The 17,663-nt window shown below is 37.7% G+C and overlaps 1 protein-coding gene across 1 annotated transcript in view; it reads left to right on the top strand.

Moving 5' to 3' along the window:
* TPK1 (thiamin pyrophosphokinase 1) overlaps window positions 1–17,663 on the top strand; it is a 407,155-nt gene that overhangs the window by 249,601 nt on the left and 139,891 nt on the right. The window contains exon 7 of the mRNA XM_030933176.1: window positions 11,566–11,712. Within this exon, the coding sequence (XP_030789036.1) occupies window positions 11,566–11,712 (147 nt within the window). The remainder of the gene's footprint in view (window positions 1–11,565; window positions 11,713–17,663) is intronic.

Raw genomic sequence — 17,663 nt, forward strand, 5'->3', positions numbered from 1 at the left:
TACCCCCAGTGTGATTGTATTGAGGAGGTTGGGCCTTTGGAAGGTAATTCGTGCATGGGGGTGAAGACTTCATGAATCGGATTAGCCCTGATGAAAAAAAGAGCTTGTTCCTCTGTCTCTACTCTCTGCCGTGACCATGTGAGGATGCGATGAATAGATGGCCATCTGCAAACCAGGAAGAGGGTCCTCACCAGAACTGCATCTGCTGACACCTTGCTCTTGGGCTTTGCAGCCTCCAGAACTGTGAGAAATAAATGTTGTTCAGCTACACAGTCTAATTTGTTAAAGCTGCCCGAGCTAAGACAACACTTTTATGACATTTCTTAATAATACGATGTTAAGAGTTCAGAAAAGTAAAACACTCTATCCAACCAAGTTCACTTTTTTTGGTGGTGGAGGTAGGCATCTCTTGGAAATACTTACAGTAATTACATGCTTTACAAGGAAAGGAGGGGAAAGGTGATAGTTTAAGCACTAAAGTTTGAAATCTTGTGATGTTTTCTGAGATTTTTTTTTTTTTTTGAGATGGAGTTTCGCTCTTGTAGCCCAGGCTGGAGTGCAATGGCATGATCTCGGCTTACTGCAACCTGCGCGTCCCAGGTTCAAGCGATTCTCCTGTCTCAGCCTCCCGAGTAGCTGCGATAACAGGCGCATGCCACCATGCCCGGCTAATTTTTGTTTTTAGTAAATACGGGATTTCATCATATTGGTCAGGCTGGTCTCAAACTCCTGACTTCAGGTGATCCTCTTGCCTTGGCCTCCCAGACTGCTGGAATTACAGGCGTGAGCCACCACGCCTGCTCGTTTTCTGAGAATGAAAGTATGATTGTCCCTTGGTATCTATGAGGGATTTGTTCCAGGACCTACTGTGCATACCAAAATCTGTGGATGCCCATGTCCCTGATATAAAATGGCATACTATTGGCATGTAACCTATGTATATCATTCTGTATACTTTAAGTCATCTCTAGATTATTTATAATACGGAATGCAATGTCAATACTATGTAAATGTTGTACTGTATTGTTTAAGGAATAATGGCAAGGAAAAAAATCTGCCCATGTTCAATATAGACACAATTTTTTTTCTGTATATTTTTGATCCATAGTTGGTTGAAACCTATGGATGCAGAACCCCTGGATACAGAGGACTGATTGTATTTCTAGAATGTAAACGTGGGGTGGGAGTTGAAGATGTGATTTATTTATGTGATTTATTATGGAGGCAAATGGACTTCATCTTGTGGAGCCTGGAGAACATTAAATACTTAATTTAATTAACATTAAATACAAAAATTAAATACTTAATTTTTTTTTTTGAGACAGAGTCTCACACTGTCGCCCAGGCTACCATGCTGGAGTGCGGTGGCGCGATCTCAGCTCACTGCAACCTCCGCCTCCCGAGTTCACGCCATTCTCCTGCCTCAACCTCCCGAGTAGCTGGGACTACAGGTGCCCGCCACCACGCCAGGCTAATTTTTTGTGTTTTTAGTAGAGATGGGGTTTCACCGTGTTAGTCAGGATGGTCTTGATCTCCTGACCTCGTGATCCATCCGCCTCAGTCTCCCAAAGTGCTGGGATTACAGGCATGAGCCACTACGCCCAGCACCAATACCTAACTTTAAGCAGAACATTGGCAAGCTCAGATTTAATATTTCGAAAACTTACTGTCATAACCATTTGAAGGACTCCTTGGTTATAGAGGCAGCATTGTAGATAAGAAGCATTGTAGATAAGTGGAATTATCCATGTGAGAATTATGATTTCTGAATTAAGGCTGTGACAGGGATGATGAAATAATAATTATTTGAGAAAAATCTAGAATTTCCTTGGATTTCTTATCTGTGAATGGAAGCCTCAAAATTTTGCCATTGCAAGAGACATTATTTCTATCTCACCCAAACATGCTTACACTAAACTAGACCTTATGTTATAATGTAGCCTGCTTGAAATGGAAACAGGATCCCTGTAGTAGTGCTTCCATAGCTTGACAAGATGCAACAAGATGTATCCTGTGTTTGTTCATATAACATACGTTGGTACTATAAAATACGAGTTCTTTACTTTCTCTCTGGTTTCTCATTGACCTTTGTATTAATCAGTAGAATTATTTTATCGGCTTACTAAAACATGTTTTAGTATTGCTTTTTTTTTAGTCAGATTATTTGTTCTTGCTCTATCTTGATCCCACTCATTCCTCCAAACCCTGAATTGGCTCTTCCATCTTCAAATTACAGGATCCAACAAACCAAGAATTTCATTATTCTATTGAAGCCTCACTAGAGTGCAGCACACATCTTTGAGAGTTAAAGGAAGCTTATTAAGCGTAATCTAAATTTTTTATACCCTAGTGTTTAATTTTGTTAAGTTGGCTCTGCTAACGTTAGTTGCAGCTCTCAGACAGTAGGGTAAACATATGCCTTGGTTTACATAGGATAGTTCCAGTTTATGCCCGTATTCCTGGTGTAATTTATTTATAATGTCCCCTTTTTACTTTCAAAAGTGTCTCAGTTTGTACATTGAATTGTAAGATCACCCTATCTATCAGGGAGAGCCACAAAGAAATTGTCCATTTATGCATTTCTAGAATTCAATTTATGAAAAGTAAATGTAATTAAAATATGCTGACAGCCACTGTGCCTGCTGTAGACTTCATTCATACTGTCTCTAAGTCTTTGTGAGGACAAATGGAGTAAAACTTGTCATTTGTTTACTGAAAGATTTTTACTGCTATAATAGAAAAATGAAATTACTTCTCTTTTGGTGCTATATGTCCCTCAACCAGTCTTGTCATGATTCTATTAAGGTAAATAATGCAAAGCTGAGTCTTGCATTTATTTTCTAAACTAAATACATACTATGACTATTTAACTTATTGTGGTGGAAAACAGAGAACCTTATATGGACTTATAAGTGAAACGAATCTTGAAAAATGTGATAATGAATTTAGTGCATCCCCTACCTTTACAGATGAGTGACCCAGATCACAAGGAGGTTATGTTACATATATGTGGTTCATGGCTACTTAAGTAGCATACAGTGCTATAGCTAGACCTCCAGTGTTTTAATCCGGGGATTCAAGGTTCTTTTCGCTAGATGGGATTGCATATGAAAACCACAGGCTACCTTTATTCCCCTCCCACTCATCTTGTAAACAAAAAGGTCCATGGAAAACATCCTGACTTTAGAGTAGGAAATATATGGAATGCAGTCAGAAATTGATATTTTACATTTCATATATTTAAAATATGGCATAATAGGTATGTGCTGAGTACCTTTGTGTATGTGCACCAAATATGTGTTTTTTTTTTGTTTTTTTTGTTTTTTTTTTTTTTTTGAGACAGAGTCTCACTCTGTTGCCCAGGCTGGAGTGCAGTGGCACCATCTCTGCTCACTAAAAGTTCTGCCGCCTCCTGGGTTCATGCCATTCTTGTGCCTCAGCCTCCCTAGAAGCTGGGACTACAGGCGCCCGCCACCTCGCCTGGCTAATTTTTTTGTATTTTTAGTAGAGACGGGGTTTCACCATGTTTGCCAGGATGGTCTCGATCTCCTGACCTCGTGATCCACCCACCTCAGCCTCCCAATATGTTTTAAATTTTTAATTGACTGCATATGTTTATGGGGTACAACGTGATGTTTTGATACATGTATATACATTGTGGAGTGATCAAATCAGGATAATGTGAATATCCATCACTTTAAGTGTTTATCGTTTCTTTGTGGTGAGAATATTGAAAATCCTCACTTTTAGCTATTTTGAAATATATAATACATTATTAACTCTCATCACTGTGCTGTGCAATAGAACACCAGACCTTATTTCTTCTAACTGTAACTTTGTACTCATTGACCAATGTCTGTTTTTCCTCCATCCACCAGCCTCTGATAATTACCATTTTACTCTCTACTTCTATGAGTTTGACTTTCATAGATTCCACATATGAGATCAGACAGTATTTGTTTCTTTGTTTCTGGCTTGTATAGGTTCATTCACATCACAAATGATAGAATTTCTTAGTTTTTTTAGAAAGGCTAAATCATATTCCATTATTTATATATACTACAGTTTTTAACCCATTTGGTAGATATTTGGGTTATTTCCACATCTTGACTATTGTGAATAATGCAGTGAATGTAGGAATGCAGATACCTCTTCAGCATACTGATTTCCATTACTTTGGGTATGTCCCAGTAGTGGGATTGCTGGATTGTATTGTGATGCTATTTTCAGTTTTTAGAGGAAATTCTATACATTTCTTTATATAGCTGTACTAATTTGTAAAACCACCAAAAGTGTATGTATAAGGGTTCCCTTTTCCCCACATCTTCACCAACACTTACCTTTCAACTCTTTGATAATAGCCAATCTAAACGTTGCGAGGTAATAATTCATTGTGGTTTTAATTTGCATTCATCTGATGATTAGACCATGATGAGCATTTCTTCACATATCTGTTGGCCATTTCTATGTTTTCTTTTAAGAAATGTCTTTAAATCCTTTGCCTATATTTTAAAAGGGTTAAAATGTGGCATATATACACCATGGAACACTATGCAGCCATATAAAAGGATGAGTTCATGTCCTTTGTAGGGACATGGATGAAACTGGAAACCATCATTCTGAGCAAACTATCACAGGGACAAAAAACCAAACACCACATGTTCTCACTGATTGGTGGGAATTGAACAATGAGAAGGGGACACAGGAAGGGGAACATCACACACCGGGGCCTGTTGCGGGGTGAGGGAGTGGGGAGGGATAGCATTAGGAGATATACCTAATGTAAATCATGAGTTAATGGGTGCAGCACACCAACATGGCACATGCATACATATGTAACAAACCTGTACAGTTGTGCACATGTACCCTAGACCTTAAAGTATAATAATAAAAAATAATAAATATTATTTTTTAAAAAGGGTTATTTGTTATCTTGTTACAGAGTAGTCTGAGTTTCTTGTATATTTTGAATAGTAGCCCCTTATCTGATGTATGATTTGCAAATATTTTCTCCCAGCTCATGGGTGCCTCCTTTATTAATTGTTTCTATCACTGTGCAGGTGTCTTTTAGTTTGAACCAATCCCATTTGTCTGTTTTAGCCCTTGTTACTTGTGATTTTGGAGTCATTATCTAAGAAGTTTCTACCCAGAACGATGTCAGTCTTAGAGCTTTTTCTCCATGTTTTCTTCTTGTGTTTTATGGTTTCTGCTTGTATGTGTAAATCCTTCATACATTTTGAGTTGATTATTTCATAAGGGGTGAGGTAAGGACCCAAACAACTCCCAGACTCAAGCAATCCTTCTGCCTCAGCTTCCCAAGTAGCTAGGACTACAGATGCATGCCACCATGCAAAGCTAATTTTTTTTACTTTTTACCTTTTATTTATTTATTTTTAATTTTTTTTTTTTTTTTTTTTTTTGGCAGAGATGGGAGTCTTGCCATGTTGCCTAGGCTGGTCTTGAACTCCTGGCCTCAAGCAGTCCTCTTGCTTTGGCCTCCATACGTTCTGGGATTACAAGCATGAACTACCATGCCTGGCCTCCAATTTTTTTCTTTCGTACGTAGATACCTAGTTTTCCCAACATCATTTATTGAAGAGACTACACTTTCTTCAATGTGTGTTCTTCACAATTTTGTTGAAAATCAATTGACCATAGATATGTGGGTTTATTTTGGAGCTCCCTATCCTATTCCATTGGTTGATTTATCTCTTTTTCTGTCAGTATCATACTGTTTTGATTACTATAGCATTGTAATATATTTTGAAATCTGGTAGTATGATACCTCCAGCTTTCTTCTTTTTACTGAAGATTGCTTTGTCTATTTGGTGTCTTTTGTGACTCCATATGAATTTTATGAATTTTTTTTCTATTTCTGTGAAGAACTACATTGGAATTTTTATAGGGATTGCATTGAATCTGTAGCGTTGTGAGTAATATGGATATTTTAACAATATTCTTCCAATTGAAGAACATGGGATATCTTTTATTTGTGTCATCTTTAATTTTTTAATTAATGTTTTATAGTTTTTAATATTCAGATCTTTCACTTATAATTTAGTTAAATTTACTCCTAAATATTTTTTTGATCCTATTATTAATGGGATTGTTTTCTTCACTTCTTTTTCAGACAGTTCATTGTTACTATATAGAAACTACTGATTTTTTATTTTGCACCCTACAACTTTACTGAATTTATCAGTTTAAACCATTTTTTGGTAGCTTCTTTAGGATTTTCTGTATATATTAATAAGATCATGACATTAACAAACAGATATAATTTCACTTCATCCTTTCCTGTTTGGATACTTATTTCTTTCTCTTGCCTAATTGCTCTGGCTAGGACTTTCAGGACTATGTTGAAGATACTTAATATTATTTTTATCTTCTTAAATTTGTTAGACTTGTTCCATGACCTAACATATGATCTATTCTGGAGAATGTTCCTTGTGCACTTAAGAAGAGTGTGTCTTCTGTTGCTGTTGGATAGAATGTTCTGGGTATGTCTTTTGGGTCCATTTGTGGTACTTTAAAGTACAGTTCAAGTCCAGTGTTTTCTTATTGATTTTCTGTCTGGATGACCTGTCTGATGTTTAAAGCGGGGTATTGAAATGTCCTACTATTATTGTGTTAAAGTCTTTGTCTCCTTTCAGATCTCTTAATGTTTACTTTATATATTTAGGTGCTCCAATGTTGGGTGGACATATATTTACAATTGTCATATCCTCTTGATGAACTGACCCCTTTGTCAGTATATAAGAATCTTCTTTGTCTATTTTTACTGTTTCTACCTAAAGTCTATTTTGTTTGTATTATGTATACTTTAAAGTAAAACAAGTCTTTAAAGGACACTCATAGACTGAAAATGAAGGAATACAAAAGGCATTCCATGTTGAGTCTGTACAACAATATATTCAACCACTCTATGCTTTTTGATTGGAAAAGTTAATCCATTTACATTTATATAATTATTGATAGGTGCAGACTTACTAGGGCCATTTTGTTCATTGTTTTCTGTACAGCAGTGGTGTTTTAGATCTTCTGTTCTTTGTTTCCGCTGGTGTTCTTCCTTTGTGGTTTGATGGGTGGCTCCCTGTAGTAGTATGCTTTAGATCTTTTCTTCTTATCTTTTGTGTATCTCTTAGAGGATTTTGCTTCGTGGTTACCCTGAGGCTTACATAAAACATACTTAAAACTGGCTATTTCACATCGATAACAGCTTAATTTTGATCCCATACACACACTACACATTTACTCTTCTACTTCCCACATTTTATGTTTTTAATGTCTTGCTTTATGTTTTTTATAATACATAATCACTTGAAAAATTTTAAAGCTGTAGTTTTGTTTTTAGTAATTTTGCCTTTTATCCTTTATACTGGAGGTATAATTGTTTACCCAGCACTGTTTCGGTGTTAGAGTGTATTGGATTTGACAGTAGACTTGCTTTTATACTTAAAGTTTTATACTTTCATATATTTTAATGTTACTAATTAGTGTCCTCTTCTTCTGCTTGAAGAACTCCCTTTGGCATTTCTTATAAGACAAGTCAAGTGGTGATAAACTCTCTCAGTTTTTGTTTGTCTGAGTGTTTATTACCTCTTCATTTTCAAAACACAGGATTGCTGGGAGTAGTATTCTTGGTTGACAGAACAACCCCCATCCCCCTTCAGGATTTTGAATATATGATTTAACTCCCTTCTGGCCTGCGATATTCCTGCTGAGAAATACACTGATACTTTTATGGAGATTCGTTTACATGTGACAATTCACTTTTTCCTTGCTGCTTTCAACACCCTAACTTTTGACATTTTGATTATGATATGTCTTGGTGTGGGTCTTTTTTGGATTTATCTTATTTGATTTATCATAGGCTTCTTGGATTTGCTTTCTATTTCCTTCCCCAGGCTGGGGATGTTTTCTGCCATTATTTCTTCGAATGTATTTTCTGTTCTTTTCTCTTTCTCTTGTTCTTCTAGTACACTAATAATGTGTAAGTTGTTATACTTGATGGTGTCACTTAAGTCTCTTAAGCAATCCTTACTTTTTTTCACTTGTCAGATATTGCTGAAGGATTAAATAATAAAAGGACTGGGAATTGACCACTGAGTTTTGCTGTGTTGATGCCTTGAGTATTCATGTTTGATGCAGTAATAAAGGGTAGCAAACTTATCTCTTATCTGTATTACTATAATGATCTCTTTTTAATCTCCTGACTTCTTGCCTTTTCACAGTTTATTCTCAACACACTCCGCATGGTGACATTTTAAAATACTAGATCATATCAATCCTCAGCCCAGAATGGCCCCCCATTTAATGTTAATAAAAACCAAGGACTTTACAATGACTTAAGCTCTATACAAATCTAACACTTGCATTTTACTCTGATTTTTCCTACTTCTACTAATTTTTCATTTTGCTCTAGCAACTTAACTCCTAAAGCTCTTTGCCAATGCCTGTAGCCATGTAACATTGTCCCTGTATTACTAAAGTCTGTTCTCTGAAACATCATCCCGCCCCCTATTGTTCTGCCCCACGTATCCACATATGTGGCTAATTCCCTCAACTTCTTTCAAGTCTTTGTCTACTTTATTACTTTTCCAATGCAGCCTACTGTAGCTGTCTTATTTAAAGTTGAAACATTCCCCCCAACCATTTTTTATCTTCCTTTCTCTACTCTATTTTTTAGCATTTACCACCTTTTTCACATTCTAACTTATATATTCATATAGAAAAACCTTTTTATCAAGTGTATATTATCCTTCATTTGAATATTAACTCCATGCTGGTATATCCTAAGTGTTTAGGATATTTCCTAGCACATGGTAAATAATCCACAAACATTGGTTAGTTTTTCTTGTCATTAGCTTGTAAATGAAGCTTATAAAAGCATCAAATGTGTATCTGAGCTAATAAATATGACGTGTTTGCTTTTTTCAAAAGCTACTACCTTTTGAAATCATTTCCAAGTAAGAAAGTACTATTTTGTAGGAGTTAGGTGATGTTAACTCAGCCTAATAATTAGCTTCTTGCCTCTCTGGTTATTTATTCAGTTTTTCCTGAGTATTTATATGCTCAAGGGAAGCTCAGTAAACACCTGTTGTCTACTCTGTTGCAAACACTGTGCTAGTGGCTTTGATCCATAGGCCTCCTCTAGAAGGAGAGATTCACAAGTATGTCAATGTTTATAACAAAGTATGACTGGGTGATGTTAGAAATAAATGCACAGGGGTTTGGGTTCACACAGAAAAGACACACTTGCAGTCTATAAATGGTCTATTTTAGATTGAACACTCTGTCCTCTTTCTGATATCTCTGTGAATATTAGATGTCCTACTTACAGCCAGAACTAGAGAACTGCAAAAATGATCCAAAGCCAATTCCTTTTCTGTCCCACCTGCAGCTTGCATTGATCCTCGTGTTTTTAATCAATCTTGCTAAATACTTCCTGTAGGGAAAATGAGTAGTGATGAGAGGTAATCTTGCTGCTACTTTCTTCTGAAAATGTTAATGATTGATTTACAGATATTGCTTATTCATCATGATATCCCATTGTAGAAGATGGGGATTAAATTTCAGTCTTAAAGGTTATGGGATCCCTCAAGGCTTAGCATATAGTAATGAAAAATTAAGAACCTAAAAATGGGATTTGAGATTCTGTATAGTGAATAAACTTTGATCAGGCCTTGCTTCTGATATGAATTTAGGATTATGTGGATAGGAATATGCCATGAGCTTTTTACTGCAGCCTTAGAACTTTCTCTATATTTCGTATACAATTTCTTATTTATGTATTTCTCTTCAGTTTAAAGCAAATGCTCTAGTTTTCCTGAAGCCATAAATAATCTCTGGGCCTTTCCCAACTGGTCTATAGAGGCCTTCTTAATAAGGCCTCCAAAACATAAATAGAAATGATTTACCTAACTTGATATCACAAACAGAAGCCATCCCTTTGATAAGTCTATGTCTAATTGCTTACAAGTTAACTCTTTTTTTTTTTTTTTTTTTTTTGAGACGGAGTCTGGCTGTGTCGCCGAGGCTGGAGTGCAGTGGCGCGATCTCGGCTCACTGCAAACTCCGCCTCCCGGGTTCACGCCATTCTCCCGCCTCAGCCTCCGAGTAGCTGGGACTACAGGCACCCGCCACCACGCCCGGCTAAATTTGTGTATTTTTAGTAGAGACGGGGTTTCACCGTGTTAGCCAGGATGGTCTCGATCTCCTGACCTCGTAATCCGCCCGCCTCGGCCTCCCAAAGTGCTGGGATTACAGGCTTGAGCCACCGCGCCCGGCCACAAGTTAACTCTTTCCTCTGAATATTAACAGATGTCCTGGACATTGCCTGTGTATTTGGAGTAATACATACTTCCTAGATTACGTGGTCTTTCTGAGCCACAAAACCTAATTCTTTGAATTCTAAAAAGATCTCTAAGGAGAATAATAGATCCTTTAGATGTATGGTTTGTCTGGTTTCTGTTTGTTTGTTTTTTTCTTTCTTTTCTTTTTTTTTTTCTTCTTCTTCTTCTTCTTTTTTTTTTTTTTTTGTGCGACATAGTCTCACTCTGTCGCCCAGGCTGGAGTGCAATGGCGCAATCTTGGCTTACCACAACCTCTGCCTCCTGGGTTCAAATGATTCTCCTGCCTCAGCCTCCCCAGTGGCTGGGACTACAGGTGCGCACCACCACGTGGGCCCAGCTAATTTTTGTACTTTTAGTAGAGACACGTTTCATCATGTTGGCCAGGATGATCTCGATCTCTTGACCTCATGATCCGCTTGCCTCAGTCCCCAAAGTGCTGAGATTACAGGCGTGAGCCACTGCACCCAGCCTGCCTGGTTTCTTTGATTTTTAACTTTTGATGTTCCTGAGTACATACTAGGTGGGTATATTTCTGGGGAACACACAAATATTTTAGTACAGGCACGCAACGTATAATAATCACATCATGGAAACTGGGTTATCCATCCCCCGAAGCATTTACCCTTTGTGTTACAAACGATCCAGTTATACTCTTAGTTACTGGTTTGGCTGTCTTAAAATGTTTTAAGCTTAATGTGAAGCATGTTACCCTTAGTAAAAATTCCCATTCTTCTTACATTCTGATAAGGTCACAAATAGGAAACTCATTTCAGAACTTGGTTCTTCCCTGTAATTTACTTTTAGTGTTGTTATGGAACCCCATTTTGAAGTATGCATTCCCACAGTATGGCAATTATCTATTTCTTCCTTAGGCTAATGAGTCTTTTCTTGCAATATCTTCACTTATTCATTCGTCAAACTCTTGAACATCTTGGATGTAAAGCACTTTGCAAAATCCCTGGTATAACCGTTGAACCAGAGAAACAACATTTGGCTTCATGACCTGATACCACTTATTTCTCTAGGAATTGAATAGGTTCTGTTGGTGCTTGGTTAACAGGTTATTATTCTAAACTCACGCCATCTTTATGGATCACACATTAAGCCTTTTTAATGTATTATTTTAAAACATAAACAACAATATTCTGTATTTTTACTTATTTTTTATATGTGACTATATGTGACTCCTGGTTTTACCTTCCTTGCTTAGGTTGATGTGATCGTGACACTGGGAGGCCTTGCTGGGCGTTTTGACCAGATTATGGCATCTGTGAATACCTTGTTCCGAGCGACTCACATCACTCCTTTTCCAATTATAATAATCCAAGAGGAATCGCTGATCTACCTGCTCCAACCAGTAAGTCAAAAGAGAATATAATGTGAGCCCTTTCCTTCACAAAGCTTCTACCACTTGAGTAGACTAGGAGAAAACATTGGCCCTGCTTGGGTCTTTGAACTGTGAGTGGAACTGATCATGTGTGCTTTCTTGTGGCCACTTTAGTTTTGCCTTAGGTCACTGACCAGCAAAAATGTGGAGGAGAATCCTGAAAGTTTAAATTTTGTTATGTCTAGAAAACAAGATAAAATGTTGTAACTCTAAATCGACTAAGAATTAAATTGAGCACTTTTGCGTTTTGAACAGCTGAACGTGAATGACATTTGAGAAAAACCTCAATAGGGGAAACACAAGGCTTGGCAAATGTTGCTAATGTAATTCTTATGTATTTTGAGTGTTGTCATTATAATTGGATATAATTGGAAACTGGGTTTGATTTCATTAGGCACTTAGAAGACAATCTTGAGCTTTTACTATTCATAAGTTGCCTGGTGATTAGTTTCTCTGTCTCAGAATAATTTCTAATGATGTCTTTCATTTCCAATGATAAACATGAACGACATTTTCTCTCAGTGTAGTACATAGAACAGAATTCTTACTAAACAAACACATTTTATGAGGTTTATTGGTGGACTTCAGTTTAAAAATATCATTTGGTAACTTTTTTTTTTTTTAAAGATAGTGGACAGATCTTTCCATGTTTGCCTCTCATTTTAGTCTACTGCTTACAATTTTGCTTCTACCCTACCTGCCATCTGTAGTGTGGCATTACTAGAAATTGTGGTTTGGTTAATAGGTTAATAGGGTGGGTTTAGTGCATGCTCACTATTCTTTAGCCAGTTTTGCATTTTTTTTTTCCTGGCTCTTTGTGTGTCTCAGCCATGTTGCTTTCTGGATAAAAGTAGAAGAGAGGAATTCAGATTTCAAACAATACTGTCCATTTATTTAGTCAACAGTTACAGACTGCCTTCTGCGTATTTGTTACACTGCATGGCAATGAAGGATAAAAATAAATAGTTGCATATGATCTTTGCTCTCCAGATTAAGTGTAATGAAAGATCCATTTATACAAATGTAATCATAATGCAGTGTTGAAAGATTAGTACCAAAAAGTGAAATAATAGAAAGCTGGGGCATGTGTGTAGTGAGAAAAATCTTCACAGAAGCACTCATGTTGTCTTCACTCAATTACTTCAACAAACATTTACTGAGTACCTGCTATTTGCCAGGCTCCTTTCTAGGGATAGAGCAGTTAACAATATAAACAGAAATCCTTTCATGCAACATACCTTCTACTGAGCTTACAATTCAACAGAATATTCAAGGATGAGTAGATTCTTGCTGTGGAAGATGATGGGAAAGTTATTTAATTCAAGAGGAGCCGGAAAAGAAACACAGAGATACAGGACATGTTACAGGATTTGCAGGTAATTCTGTGCAGCTAAACTATGGGGTGTGGATGGAAAAATGCCAGAAGATAAGACGAGAAAACTAATTGGGATACTGATTGTGAAGGGCTTTAAATTCCACACAATGGAATGTGAACTTCCTTTTGCCATAGGTTTTGGAAAGTCATTAAAAGATTTTGGTTAGCAGTACAGATATGCTTTTTAGATTTCTTATCAAATGATATGTTGGTTAAATACACATAGATTCCCAACAGTTTCTGAAGTTTGAAACTTACTACTATTGTGAAGCATTGAGCTTTGTTATACTGCACTGAATTGATGGTATGACTGCTAAAGTATGCAGTCATAACTTGTCTCTGTATAGATGCTCTGGTCAGTATATTACTAGTTAAAGATGTAGTACAATACTTTTTAAAATTATAATTGGCAGATTCGCTGATAGAAAAAGCTACATCTAAAATATGACTTCTACGTTAAGGTATTTTTACTGTTTTGGGTTTCTGCATTTTCCCTATAATTGGTATAATTATGAACTTTCTGAAATAGATTTGGCTTGGGATTCATTGGATTTGCTTCCATCTACAGATTGTTGTCTGTCATCATTTCTGGAAAACCCTCAACCATTATGTTTTCAAATAGTGCCCTATTCTTTTTCTCTTTTCTTCTGCACCTCCTATTAAATGTATTTAAGATCCTCTACTTGTATCATATACATCTCAGCACTTTCGTATTTTCTATGTCTTAATCTCTCTGGGCTGCGTTCTGAAGTTCTTCACCACCTCTGTGTTCTGTTCACTGTCCCACTTCAGCTCTTCCTATCTGCTGCTAGACCCACCCTCTGCGTTTTTAATTCCTGCCATGAGTATTCTTTCTTATATGCTTACCCTTTACTCACATTTTCAAAGGGCTCTTTCTGAAAACATAATTATCAAACCGGTTTTATAGTCTAGAATAATTCTAATGTAAGCCAGCTGCCTTTTATGTTCAGTTTTGCTTTCATATTTCTTGACCTCAGTTCCTTCTCTGTTTTATGATTTTGGGCCGGGACCTCACATTTCTGAGAACTTTAAGTGTGCGAATTGTTTGAGGCGTGGGTTAAAAGGGAGAATCCAGGGAGAATTTACATTTGCTTTTGCCTGGCTGCTGAGTGGACTTGTAGCCCAGTTCTGTGGGAGCACTAACTACTTAGGACATTTTGTCTGAGACTTTTTTGGACCGCATTGTCCGTGTAGATTCTGAATGTAACACTGCTGAGAAATTGATGTCTGGTTACAAATGCTCATGGGAGACTTTTTTCATCTTCTCAGCTGTGGAGTGCCAAGGTTTGGTTGTCCACTTTTCCTAGCAGTCCAGTGGGAGTGTTGCTTATATTCACCTTGATACTTCGGATCTCTGCTTTACGTGGTGCGGCATCCTTTCAGATGTCCACCTTGGCCAGGCCTTGAGCTTTGTCTTCTGACAACCTTCCATACTTGGGGGCTTTAGAAACTGGAGCTCGGGTTCATCTGATTTGCCAAACACTCTCCAGATAAAAGTTGGCCTTGGCCTTCTTTTTACATCAAAAGGTAGTATTTGGCTTCTGGGAAAAATTCTTTTTTCTTTTCTTTTTTCTTTTTTTTTTTTTTTTAGAGACACAGTCTCTGTTGCCCAGGCTGGAGTGCAGTGGCGTGATCTTGGCTCACGGCAGCCTCTGCCTCCTAGAATTCTTTTTTTAAGAAAGATACATTTGATGCATTTTTGAAGATTCTCTTATTTATTTATTTATTTATTTTTAGTATTTGTGCACTAATCTTTCATATTGCCTGTGTACCTCAGTTACCGCCCCCCACAAGGTCTATGTTGCAGTAATGATCAACTCCAGATCTGAGAGGCTTATCCAAAATTAGGTTTATTAAGTTTTTTTTTTCTTATTAATAGAATATCTGATGTGGCTTGAGAGGGATCCCACATTGTATATCTAAGCTAACTGGAACACGTTGTTGAAGCAGGGAAACTGATTGCTAGAATGTGGCACCATATTTTTTCAAGGCCAGGCCTGCCTATGACCTGTGTCACCTTCTGTGGGAATGAAGTTCTACCGCCCCAGCCCAACTGCAAAGGCCGTCCAGGAACTGAAGCTTGTGGGCCCAGGAAGAGGAAACACTGACATACAAAGCAAGTCTCTCTCAAACTGCCAGCCACGGATATCTTGAAAGAAATTCTGGAATCATGACCCTACATAACTTATAGGAATGTAACATCCAGTGAGTTAGACTTTAGTTCTTAAAGCAGAATCCCCAGTTCTCTGAAGTGGTAAACATGTTAAGAGTACCTGTGTAGCCAAATCCCCAAATATAATGCAATGTAGATTCTCTGTGTGATAATTTTGGTTTTGTGTCATGGGAATAACTATAAAATTACCTTATCCTAATGAAGTAATTATTACATAGTGCGGTGCAAAAAGCTCATGCAAGATTACACTCTCTGTTCTCTAAAGTAGTGACAATGGCAGGCACAGGCTTCCACCTGTGGGGTTAGCAGTTCAGCCTTTGCTCATCTTGGCCACTCTGTTCTAGGGAGTTCTTTCTCGAGACACAGCCTGTCTGCCTGCTCTTCTTTCACTCTTAGTAAGAAAATAGCAAGAAAATTAGTAACACAAAAGCATATGTTGAAGTGGATATGTTTGGGGATTTAAGGTATGGATGGATCTCATGTGATCCACCATAGTGGTAACAAGTTGTAATTGTATACCTGTGAATGGGATTAATACTAAAAATCAGTTAAAAACTCCTATAGACCGGGTGTGGTGGCTCATGCCTATAATCCCAGCACTTTGGGAGGCCGACGCGGGCTGATCACCTGAAGTCGGGAGTTTAAGACCAGCCTTACCAACGTAGTGAAACCCCATCTCTAAAAAATACAAAATTAGCCAGGCATGGTGGCGTGTGCCTGTAATCCCAGCTACTCAGAAGGCTGAGGCAGGAGAATCGCTTGAGCCCGGGAGGTGGAGGTTGCAGTGAGCTGAGATTGCACCACTGCATTCTAGCCTGGGCAATAAGAGCAAAACTTCGTCTCAAAAAAAAAAAAAAAAAAAAAAAAAACTACTGTAAAATTACTGCACACAAGCATTCTACATCCTAGAAATGAGACTTGCACCATTGGGGCTGAACTGGCTCTGTCAGGTGTTACTTCATATAACGGTGTTATTAATATATGTGATACATGCATTGAATGTGCCTATATGTAACATGGCATGCATACTTTGGGGAACGTGTTCAGAATGGATCTACAGCAGACTGTGCAATGTTTCTAGAATATACAATCACAGTGAGGACAGGCAGGAGAAATGTTATAAATTTAAACTGAAATCATTTAAAAATATTGCGAAAGTAGGCTTAAGAAAATGTCTCATATGCTTTAGCGCCCAATAAAGAATGACTTTAAAACTTAAAATTTTTGGCCTGGCGCAGTGGCTCACACCTGTAATCCCAGCACTTCGGGAGGCTGAGGCGGGCAGATCACTAGGTCAGGAAATCGAGACCATCTGGGTAACACGTTGAAACCCCGTCTTTACTAAAAATACAAAAAATTAGCTAGGCGTGGTGGCGGGCGCCTGTAATCCCAGCTACTCAGGAGGCTGAGGCAGGAGAATGGCGTAAACCCGGGAGGCGGAGGTTGCAGTGAGCCGAGATTGTGCCACTGCACTCCAGCCTGGGTGACAGAGCAAGAATCCGTCTCAAAAAAAAAAAAAAAAACTTCAAATTTTTTAATGTATTTTTTTAAATTAACATACAATTGTTGAGGAGGAAGATAATACTGATACTTTTACAAGAAGCCTCTTATCTGAGCCTTATAACAATACTGGGAGAAAAGCAGGATAATATGGTCACACAGTGAAGTGTTTTGTCTCAGCACTTTTTCCACAACACTATATTTCCTCCTTCATGGGGTTAATGGACTAAGATGCAAATAATGAACTCTTGAAAAAAGTCACAGCCCATAGGCTGGTAATTATCCATAAACAGTGTATAACTGATGGCCGGTTGGTGTGTGCATGTGTATATATAAATATATATGTGTGTGTGTATATATGTGTACATATATGTACCTACACACACACACACACACACATATATATATATTTTTCCCCTATGATATTATTTTCAAGTGAGATAAATCTTGGATGCACTGTAAGGGTATATACCTCATCTTGTTGCTGTATCCTTAAAGAAAAATGACTTTCTGAAGTTTTATAATAAAATTTACATCTAACAATTAATCTTTCATCATTTAAGCAGACTAAATGATTTACCATTAAGCTTTGCTGAAGTATGTTAAAAGTGGTAAAAGTTCGGGGGCGGAGCAAGATGGCCGAATAGAAACAGCTCCAGTCTCCAACTCCCAGTGCGAGCGACACAGAAGACCGGTGATTTCTGCATTTTCAACTGAGGTACTGGGGACATCTCACTAGGGAGTGCCAGACAATCGGTGCTGGTCAGCTGCTGCAGCCTGACCAGCGAGAGCTGAAGCAGGGCGAGGCATCCCCTCACCTGGGAAGTGCAAGGGGGAAGGGAATCCCTTTTC

This window comes from Rhinopithecus roxellana, chromosome 6 (assembly GCF_007565055.1).
Source record: "Rhinopithecus roxellana isolate Shanxi Qingling chromosome 6, ASM756505v1, whole genome shotgun sequence".
NCBI lineage: Eukaryota > Metazoa > Chordata > Mammalia > Primates > Cercopithecidae > Rhinopithecus > Rhinopithecus roxellana.